Source organism: Plectropomus leopardus, chromosome 9, assembly GCF_026936395.1.
Source record: "Plectropomus leopardus strain MGB_pleo_1.0 chromosome 9, ASM2693639v1, whole genome shotgun sequence".
Lineage (NCBI taxonomy): Eukaryota > Metazoa > Chordata > Actinopteri > Perciformes > Serranidae > Plectropomus > Plectropomus leopardus.
The window spans coordinates 19,659,902-19,671,296 of record NC_142184.1 but is presented as its reverse complement, the minus strand read 5'-3'; the positions used below and the strand labels follow the sequence as shown (position 1 = coordinate 19,671,296).

The following is an 11,395-nucleotide window of genomic DNA, read 5'->3' as shown; positions in this document are numbered from 1 at the left end:
AACAGCTGAAAATACTTGTAAACTGCATTAAATAGCCTGCCAAAACACGCTATAGCATAGAAAGTTGCAAAAAGGGCAGAAAACACCAGAAAATAGCACGTCGAAAAAAATGACCAAAAAATGCAAGGCTATAGTAAGGCAACAATGCAAAAAAAGGACATTGCCCAAAAACAGCTGAAAATAGTTGTAAACTGCATTGAATAGCCTGCCAAAACACACTATAACATAGAAAGTTTAAAAAAGCATCAAGAAACACCATAATATTGCACGTCGAAAAAAATGACCAAAAAGGCAAGGCTATAGTAAGGCAAAAATGTCAAAAAAGGACATTTCCCAAAAACAGCTGAAAATAGTTGTAAACTGCATTGAATAGCCTACCAAAACACGCTATAACATAGAAAGTTTAAAAAAGCGTCAAGCACATCATAATTTTGCACGTCAAAAAAATTACCAAAAAATGCAAGGCTATAGTAAGGCAAAAATACAAAAAAAGGACATTTCCCAAAAACAGCTGAAAATACTTGTAAACTGCATTAAATAGCCTGCCAAAACACGCTATAGCATAGAAAGTTGCAAAAAGGGCAGAAAACACCATCATTTTGCACGTCCAAAAAATGACCAAAATATGTAAGGCTATAGTAAGGCAAAAATGTCAAAAAACGACATTTCGCAAAACAGCTGAAAATACTTGTAAACTGCATTAAATAGCCTGCCAAAACACGCTATAGCATAGACAGTTTAAAAAAGCGTCAAGAACACCATAATTTTGCACGTCGAAAAAAATGACCAAAAAGCAAGGCTATAGTAAGGCAACAATGTCAAAAAAGGACATTTCCCAAAAACAGCTGAAAATAGTTGTAAACTGCATTAAATAGCCTGCCAAAACACGCTATAGCATAGAAAGTTGCAAAAGCATCAAAACACCATCACTTTTGCACGTCGAAAAAAATGACCAAAAAGGCAAGGCTATAGTAAGGCAAAAATGTCAAAAAAGGACATTTCCCAAAAACAGCTGAAAATACTTGTAAACTGCATTAAATAGCCTGCCAAAACACGCTATAGCATAGAAAGTTTAAAAAGGGCAGAAAAGAACACCATCATTTTGCACGTCGAAAAAATGACCAAAAATGTAAGGCTATAGTAAGGCAACAATGTCAAACAACGACATTTCCAAAAACAGCTGAAAATAGTTGTAAACTGCATTAAATAGCCTGCCAAAACACGCTATAGCATAGAAAGTTGCAAAAAGGGCAGAAAACACCAGAAAATAGCACGTCGAAAAAAATGACCAAAAAATGCAAGGCTATAGTAAGGCAACAATGCAAAAAAAGGACATTGCCCAAAAACAGCTGAAAATAGTTGTAAACTGCATTGAATAGCCTGCCAAAACACACTATAACATAGAAAGTTTAAAAAAGCATCAAGAAACACCATAATATTGCACGTCGAAAAAAATGACCAAAAAGGCAAGGCTATAGTAAGGCAAAAATGTCAAAAAAGGACATTTCCCAAAAACAGCTGAAAATAGTTGTAAACTGCATTGAATAGCCTACCAAAACACGCTATAACATAGAAAGTTTAAAAAAGCGTCAAGCACATCATAATTTTGCACGTCAAAAAAATTACCAAAAAATGCAAGGCTATAGTAAGGCAAAAATACAAAAAAAGGACATTTCCCAAAAACAGCTGAAAATACTTGTAAACTGCATTAAATAGCCTGCCAAAACACGCTATAGCATAGAAAGTTGCAAAAAGGGCAGAAAACACCATCATTTTGCACGTCCAAAAAATGACCAAAATATGTAAGGCTATAGTAAGGCAAAAATGTCAAAAAACGACATTTCGCAAAACAGCTGAAAATACTTGTAAACTGCATTGAATAGCCTGCCAAAACACGCTATAGCATAGACAGTTTAAAAAAGCGTCAAGAACACCATAATTTTGCACGTCGAAAAAAATGACCAAAAAGTAAGGCTATAGTAAGGCAAAAATGCAAAAAAAGGACATTTCCCAAAAACAGCTGAAAATAGTTGTAAACTGCATTAAATAGCCTGCCAAAACACGCTATAGCATAGAAAGTTGCAAAAAGGGCCGAAAACACCATCATTGTGCACGTTGAAAAAATGACCAAAAATGCAAGGCTATAGTAAGGCAAAAATGTCAAAAAATGACATTTCCCAAAAACAACTGTAAAAAGCTTTAAACTGCTCAGAAGAGCCTGCCACAACACACCATATCATAAAAACTGATTTCTGACTCCAAAACATAAAAACTGTTGAAAACAGTTTAAAATAACATGCCAAGAAGCTATAGCATAGAAACTTGCAAAAAGGGCCAAAAACATTAATTCAATTCTTCAATTCAAAACTTTATTAAAGACTCAGTTCAAACAGAGGTCCATACACGCAAAGATACATACACATTAATACATACATACATACATGCATACATGCATGCATACATGCATACATGCATACATGCATACATACATACATGCATGCATACATACATACATACATGCATGCATGCATACATACATACATGTATACATGCATACATACATACATGCATGCATACATACATACATGCATACATGCATACATACATACATGCATACATACATACATACATACATGCATGCATACATACATACATACATACATGCATGCATGCATACATACATACATACATACATGCATACATACATACATACATACATACATGCATGCATGCATACATACATACATACATACATACATACATACATACATACATGCATGCATACATACATACATACATACATGCATGCATGCATACATACATACATACATACATGCATACATACATACATACATGCATACATGCATACATGCATACATGCATACATACCACAGTGAATCAAGCATCACTGCCAGTGATTTCAAATACAGGATTGGCTAAAGCCAAAATAATGCCATTTTCAGATTTTCCCATTCTACATATACATCTATAAATCACATTTCTTATTACAGCAGAACAAGAAGGAACACCAACACTGGAGAACACTGGAGAACCTTTGGCTCGCACTAGAACTCCGAGCAGCTTTAAGCAGCAGCCTCATACTGTCATTACAGGCCACAGTTAGTCTCTGCAAGCTGTCTTTTTTGTGGCGACGTCACAGATGGGCCGTATACAGAGGCGTACAGAAGGCTTGAGCTTGAACTGAGAGATTTTCACAGGCTGCGTACACATCAAAATTTACGAGCCAACATGTTACCTTGTGCGTATAACTTACAGCACTGTCTGAGTATATCCCTATCATCTGAGCGATCACTGCTGATGTAACGGCCCAGGTATTTTAGCTCATCACACACCTTAAGAGCTGTACCTGACAAGAGGAAGTCAGGGAATACCAATTTTCTGCCATCCTTACTTCTGATAATCATGATATTGGTCTTATTTGCACTATATTTGATGTCAAAATCTATGCCATACTGGATAACTGTTGAAGTCCAGCACTGTGCGGAGACAAAATGACCAAATCTTCTGCATCATAAGCTGATTGATTAGAGAGCTACCTACCATACACCCAGAGTCATCCACATAAATACTGAATAAGAACGGAGATAAAATACCACCCTGTCGGACACCATTATTCACTTGAAATGGGGCAGATACAGAATGTCTGATGTGCGTACCAAAAAAACAGGATTCTTGCAAGGAATCCAGGAACCCCCCTTTTTAATAGTTTCCTAAATAATTTTTCATGATTTACACAATCAAAAGCCTTTGATGCATCAACAAAACAAACAAACACTGTGGAATTTTGTCTGATATTTGTCAAGGATTTCCTTTAAAGCAAAAATGCACATATCAGTGCCATGCTCACGTTTAAAGCCAAAGTGATTATCGGTAGTGCAGGTAGCCTGCTCCAGCCTGGACAAGAGGACTCTCTCTGGGCCTGTCATTGTCTGAGCTGTTCAGTTTAGCAGATTTATCTTTAATAACAGGCACTAGTATGACAGATAACAGAGTCTGGCAGGATTCCATGGACTAAAAAAACTGTGATGCACAAAGCTAACACGGGATACAGTTTTTTACTAGCAAATTTTAAGTGCTTGGCAGTTATGTTATCCATGCTGCGCTTCTTATAACCAAACAAAGGGTCATGTTTCTCTCTGCCTGACTCTGCTGATGCTTTAAATGCCCTCCTAGCTTCAGCATGTAATTCTTCTACATAGTTATTCCAGCCTGGCTTTCCCTTTCATTTATTGCCCTTATGTTTATAGAAAGGCCTACTAGACAAGGAGAGGACCTTTAAAATAGCATTGTAAAATATACACAACTCCGTACTCTGTTTAGGGTTCTTACAATTCATATCACAACACACTATGGCATCTGTTGGTAGCTCAATATCCCCCAATAAAGTGTCAGTCTGAAAACCGCATTCATTAAGATCCTTTTTGTTTAAAATGGACCAGTCCACTTTCCTTGCATTTGTATTATACTTTTTTTTTGGGCATTTTTGCCTTTATTAGACAGGACAGTTCAGCAGTGTGAAGGGGAGAGAGAAAGGGGATGACATGCAGCAAAGGGCTGTGAGCCAGACTTTAACCTGTGACTGCTGCAGCATGGACAGTGCCATTATTCATGGGGCACCTGCTTAATCCGCTAAGCCACCGGACGCCCCAGTATTTGTATTATTCTTTACATGTGTTAACATGGGTAGATTATCTACATTTAAAACTATTGGGAATGGGACATGGTCGGTAGTGGCCAGTTCATAGTTAATCTTCATGTCCTCTATAGAGTCATGTGCATCAGCTGTGCATATACACACGTCATGCCATGAGGTTGTATGCCAAGCTTCACTGATATAAGTACAGCTATTATCAGGCGTCAGAGGACTAAGCCACCATCAGAACCAAAGTGCATTAGGTGATTAACAAAGAGTTAGACATTTGACAGGCCCATCTATTGAAGTAGTCAATATTTTTGGGAGACTCAAACTGTGTATAGATGTTCAAGATGACAAATTTTTTATCTTTACAGCTGATTTCCAGTCCAATCGCCCAGTCAACATCCAATCTTATCACATTAACCATTTGATCATACTTCTTATTCCATGAGATGGCAACTCCACCTGAGATCCTGCCATAGACTATTTTAGTACTAAGGTCCAAGGTCAGTTCACCCGCCCCATAAAAGTCATTATGTAAAACATTCAGTCTTTCCAAATCCTGTTTAGGTAAAAATGTCCCCTGAATACACAGTATATCAAAATTCTCCAACAGCTTGTCCACAACAAAACGACGCTCTTTGTCTCAGTCATTGTGTCCAACCCGCAGGCCTTGCGTATTATAGGAGACAACACGCAAGTTCATATAGATAGTTCATCTCTTAACAGCTCATGCCATTAGCTGGGGCACTCAGCAAATGGCATTTGGCATGTTGAAAAAATGTCACAAAGTGCAAGGCTATAGTAAAAAATTTAAAAATGTCAAAATTTGACATGTCCTGAAAACAGATGGAAACATCCTAGAATAGCCTGCTGAGACACATCATAGCATAGAAAGCTGCAAAAAGGGCCAAAAACACCGTCAATTAGCATATTGAAAAAAAAAAAACACAGAAAGTGCATACACTATTATACACATTTCCCCAAAAAATTGCTAGTGCTTGCTCTCTTTACTCGCTTGTTAATATCAGATTTTACACTGGTAATACTAGGAAAACAATTCGTAATACGTACATTAAGACAGATTTGGGAATTTTTATGAGGATATTGTAAACAATAATAATGAATAGAAAAACAATCAGTTATTCTCACTTTGCATTTTTCAGGAATTTCATGACTGTGGGAGCCATATAAAACCACCCTGCTGCAGAGGTTTCCATGACTACCCATTTAAAATAAATACATTTTAGGTTATATTCAAGGACTTAACTTTAAAGTTACAAAGAATACTTCAGATGTTGAAATCAAGCGCTCCTCAGCTACAGCAAACACAAGAAACTTTTTATTCCCCAGATTTTCTGACCTACTGGGAGTGCAGACTGTTGTGTCGCAGTTTTGTTTATTCCACTGCGTGTTCTTTTTGTTTGTTTATTTGTTGAGTACTATTTGATTTGTGTATGGGAGGGACGGAGAGGTGGGAAGAGTTGGTAAAAGGGATATTCCGTGTAGAAAGAAACAAACATTGAGCGTTTTTTCCTGTTTTATTTATTTATTTATTTTCTCCTGATAATCTCTCAGTCTGTCACTGTTCTTTGAGTTTGAGCTGACTGCAAATATTTAGTATTATATTGACATCTTGTGTTTTACACTCACACACACACACAAAAACACAAACCATCTGCATCTTCCAAACTGTCTTGATGTTATTAGTTTTTGTTTGTTTTTGTAGCTCATCCTGCTGAAAATTGCAATCAAGCAATTTGAAAACAAATTCTGTCTGTGTTTCAGCTCTGCAAAGCAAACTGATCATATCTATAAAGCATTATGTGTAGGATATTACAAATTCAAAAAATTGACAGCTAAACTACAGCTAAACAGTACACTAAAATATGTTACTGAAAACATTTAAGGTGAGAAATAGCCAGTAACAGAATCTTGATTCATGTTTAATCCGTCCTGCTTAGTATCAGGGTTCATATACATTTTTACCAATACATTTCCAGGACTTGTTCATGAGGTTAAGGCAAATTTTTAAGCCCCTACACTCTCTGACACAACCACAAACACTCCTCATTGGCTTTTTCTTTAACTCACTTTAGATTATATACTTTTATTTTATTTTTTTAATTAATTCAGAAGAGGATTAAAACTGAATGTGTAAATATAACTTAGGGACTGTTTATTATTATTGAGAGGGGAGGCATGTATGACTTATTATTTCTATTTTGGCTTAGGAGAGGGGCACAAAACTTCGAATGGCTGTATTTTTCTTACTTATTTTACATTTTCTTGTCTATTTAAAAAAAAAAACATTTTTCAGATTTTTTTCCCCAAGGATTTTGCCTTTTTTCTTTTATTTTTCGAGTTAATTTTTGGTAACATTTAAGGAAAATATTTTGGATATTCTAGTTTTTATTGAAAAAAAATCTGCCCTGGGGGTGGTGCTCGGGCTCTCATAATCATTCCTTCAATTTTAATAGGGGTGTTCGGTGCTAATCATTTTAGCAATTTCAAGAGGACCTTTGCTTCGCTGGCCGAGAAAAAAAAACAACCTTCTGCATAAAAGCCAGTACCGTGAGGATGTGCTTTTGTCGTCCATCATCTGAACATTGTAGTTTGATCGCAGCAGACCCTCATCAATAACACCAGCCATCGCGTCATCACAGAGCCGAGGAGAGGTGGAGTCGTCTTTCCCTACGTCCTGATGAAGTCTCCCTCACATCTTTCCTTGACCTTGTGATGTTTTCTGTGGAGAAGATGGAAAAGTGGAAAGGAGATTATTTGAATTTTTTGACCGCAGCCGAACATTCTCTACCATTCTAAATAGAGAGCGTTTGCGGTCCCTACTGGGCAATCAAGCCAACTTTATTTTTAAAGCCCATTAATACAAAACATGGTTTGCCTCAGACGGCTTTACAGCATACGACATCTCTCTGCCCTTAGACTCTCACATCACCTGAGGAAAAACTCTCGAAAAGAACTCCTTTAACGGGGGAAGAAAAAGGAAGAGACCTCAGGTCCTACATCCTCCCTCGGGATGCACGGGACGTAGCTCCTCAAGAGGAACCTATGATGCCAGGGGTCAGAGCGCCCAGGGCACCCTCCCCTTCATGCTGCCCGGCTGCCCAGCCCTGATCCCGATCGTGCCTGCCAAGATCCCCAAGATACTGCGGAAGTAGAGAAGCGTTTTTCAACCTACCGTTGAAGCTGACGCTGCAGATGTAATTGAGCAGTTTCCTCCCTCCTGTCAGGTCCATCTCGGGGCAGATGCTGAAGTTTTTGGGACACAGGTCCATCTGCATGTTGTGGAGGGCATGGGCCATGGTGCACACCAAGTCAATCACAAACTGGACCTTCTCCTCCTGCTTGTACTGGGAATCAATGCCAATACGCTCCTGACCTGAGAGGCACACACAGAGAGGACAGACAGAGGCATTATTTACAGGGATAATTCACTTTTCCTCATTCCTATGGAGCTCCCCCCCTCCCCAGATAAAATGGTGACAAAAAGTTGATACTGAAAAAGGAGTGGAAATAAACTAAAAAAATAAATAACAGTGACATGAAGATTGTCATCGACTTCTGGAAAACCTCCTGCTCAGCCTCCCCGGCTCTGAGGGCTCACTTGTTGAGACGGTAAGGTGCTACATCTACCCGAGAACAGCGACTGACACCCTGGACTTTTCCCGTTAATAAAATGTAATTATAACTTCAGTAATCAAGCATGTAAACAACTGGCAGCCATGTGTTTACATAAACAAAAGACAGCAGTGCACTCAAGGAGTTACATGAAGAATTTGGAGCTCGGTCAGAAGTTTGATTTAAAGGCAGTCTTGTAATTCTAACATGAGGCTTGTGCTTTTTGTTTCTCAGTCAATTTTCTTTTAGAAAAATATCACAAAATTGTCATCAACTCCCAAGAAACTTCAGCAACTGTAAATTGTTCAACAATGTTTCCTGCTCAGTTCGTAGGACACATGCTTCATCAACATCGACGGGTCATGCATTCGCACATTAGACTGTAATTTCTTTCTTTCTTTTTTTCCAGTATTTTGTTCGTATTGCGAAGAATGTTTGATATCAAAGTCGTGGTCAACAGGCTGTGGAAATAGTTTTTATCTTTCAACTTTTGAGCATGTACAGTAAGGTTATGATAATTTCCCCCTCTACTGCAAACCATTGGCATTCAATGCTAATCCACAGACAACAGACAATATTAGCACAAATATATGAATATTTCAATTACAATATGGATAATGTGCAGTGTGTATAAAGTATATAAATTATAAAAAGTGTGTACAATATAAAACTTTGCCTTATACAAAAATACAATGTATAAAACTTATATGTAAGTTTAAAATATAAAAAATATAAATGTATAAATATTGTGTGTATCGAGTATTTTTTCTCAGCAAACACACAGCAAAACCAGAAACAATGCAAAAAAACTAAAAACCCCAAAAACAAAAAGCTGCAGATTCAACACAAAACAACACAACATTGGGGCAAAAATCATGTTGATTCACTTATAACTTGTATGACGCGAGATGCAGCTGACCATCAGGGATTTTCCCAATATCTAATATGGCCCCCCATTTAAAAAAGTTTGGGCACCCCTGTCAGAGACTGAAACAGGAGGAAACAGCTCATATCAGCTTGATTGTGCTGATATTTAAGCAGCACAATTGCTGAAAGACTATTTTAGAATCATGGCAAGTGTTTTGGGTTTTACCAAAATACTCAAAACCTCAGTGAGACAAGGGATTAAAAAAATATAGCTGCAACTAGCAGGGCTTGTAACCAAGGACAGACGGCAAATAAGTATACAGTTTCATATTCGGAGATGTTAGAGGCCCAAAAGTTATAACCATACAGCCATAAAGCTTAAACAATCAAAACACACAACAACAACATCATCAACAACAACCAGCTGTGAAAGCAACGTCAATAATGGCGGTGGGGTCAAAAATTGCAGTTTGAATGGGCTTCAGTTGTTTGCTTGTTTTGCATTTAACGGTATGAATTTAAAAGAGAGTATTTTAGACTTATTGATTGGAGCTAAGTTAGAAATACCACGATTTTGTAACCAAAATACCTGAACACAGCCAAACTGTCAAAAAATGAAGACTTGCAGCACATTACTGCACTGAGCAGTCCCTAAGGGGTTAACACAATAACCAAGCAGACACGGCGGTCTGAAACACAAACACAAACAAACAACGCCATTGAAAAAAAACGCCCCAAAAAGCCAGCATCTATAACAAGTCTTTAGCAAGACAAGCAATTAATATGAAACAACTTACCGACCATGTTTTCATCCAGCGGCTGTTAGCATGAATCCAATCCGGCAAAAATGACACCAAGTTCACTGGAGCCCTTGTGATATGTCCACATTGTCCAATGTTTGAACACGAAAATATTCCCAAAACTGTCCATGACAATGTCCTCTTCTCTCTGTTTTTGCGCACTTCATAGCGCCCGACTTGAACTTTTTCCGTCATGTTTGCTAACCCACGGCTAACTTTAGCTAGCTTACCCCCTACATAAAACACATCCAACCGCGCTTCAAGTTCTACAGACACGATCCGGACTGACGTCTGTGACGATAATTTTGCCTCTGTTTGATTTTAAATCGACTTTGGACTTTATTTTTTGGCGTTTTTACCGAGCAGCAGCAGCGAAACAAACGGACAAACAGAGTATTAGCTCCCACCTCTGACATTTGAAAACTTCCGTTTCACGCTTCGTTGCGTCACAAAGGGGCGGGGCCCGTTTAAGGGGGTATTCCCGCGCTGAAATCAACGACAACAGTTAAGGAAGCCCTTCACTGCAGAGAAAGCCCACATACTTTTTCTTTATTGTTTTTTGCAATCAAGACACAAACTTTAAGATATTAAACCAAAAAACAAATATGCATTTGAGTCAGAGAAAATGCATGGTGTTCATCCTACATGATATGTTCAAGGACCGTCGGAAATTTAAAAATTCAACAATAATTTCCTGTTTTTACAGTCTCTGGCTTTTATAACTAGTACATTTTTGGCGAGTTTAACAATTTTGGCGGTCAGCAGGTTTGGAAAGCATGTTATCTTAGAAAAATACCCCAAAACATACCAACAAGTCAGTCACCACCTTTTTTTTAATAAATGAGCAAAAAAGCAAGGCTATAGTATGGCGAAAAATGTCAAAGTTTGACATGTCCAAAAAACAGCTGAAAACCACTTATTATAGCAATTAAAGGCATGTTAAAGCATACAGTTTTGAAAAAAACATCCAAAAACAGCCAAAAATCTCATAAAATGACATGTTGAAAAAATGAGCAAAAAAAGCAAGGCAAAAAATTCAAAATTTGACACGTTCAAAAAACAGTTGAAAACCACTTAGTATAGCATATAAAGGCATGTTATAGTATACAGTGTTGCAAAAACAGCTGGAAACCGCCACAAATAGCCTTCTGAAACACGCTATAGCATAGAAAGTTGCACAAAGGGCCAAAAACACTATAATATATCATGTCAAAAAATGACAGAAAATGCTATACTATAGTATGGCGAAAAATGTCAAAATTTGACATGTCCCTTAAACAGCTGGAAGCTGCCTAGAATAGCCTGCTAAGACACACCATAGCATAGAAAGTTGCAAAAAGGGCCAAAAACACCATAATTTGGCATGTCCAAAAAATGGCAGAAAGTGCCAAACTATAACATTTCCCCAAAACAGCTGAAAAACACATAAAAT

General features: G+C 37.7%; 1 protein-coding gene across 1 annotated transcript; it reads right to left on the bottom strand.

Moving 5' to 3' along the window:
• Positions 1–6,080: 6,080 nt before the first annotated feature.
• On the bottom strand, positions 6,081–10,357 carry LOC148188730 (metabotropic glutamate receptor 7-like). Its single transcript, XM_088081479.1, has 3 exons — positions 9,961–10,357; positions 7,857–8,057; positions 6,081–7,403 (listed from the first exon to the last, which is right to left on the bottom strand). Exons 1-3 carry the CDS (start codon positions 9,965–9,967, stop codon positions 7,318–7,320), a joined length of 294 nt encoding a protein of 97 aa, XP_087937605.1. The 5' UTR covers positions 9,968–10,357; the 3' UTR covers positions 6,081–7,317.
• Between the last annotated feature and the right edge of the window lie 1,038 nt (positions 10,358–11,395).

Excerpts from the sequence above, each read along its gene's own strand:
- LOC148188730 (XM_088081479.1), bottom strand. Across the intron at positions 7,404-7,856 it reads CTGCAGCGTCAGCTTCAACG|AAAACATCACAAGGTCAAGG; the intron begins GTAGGTTGAAAA and ends TCTTCTCCACAG.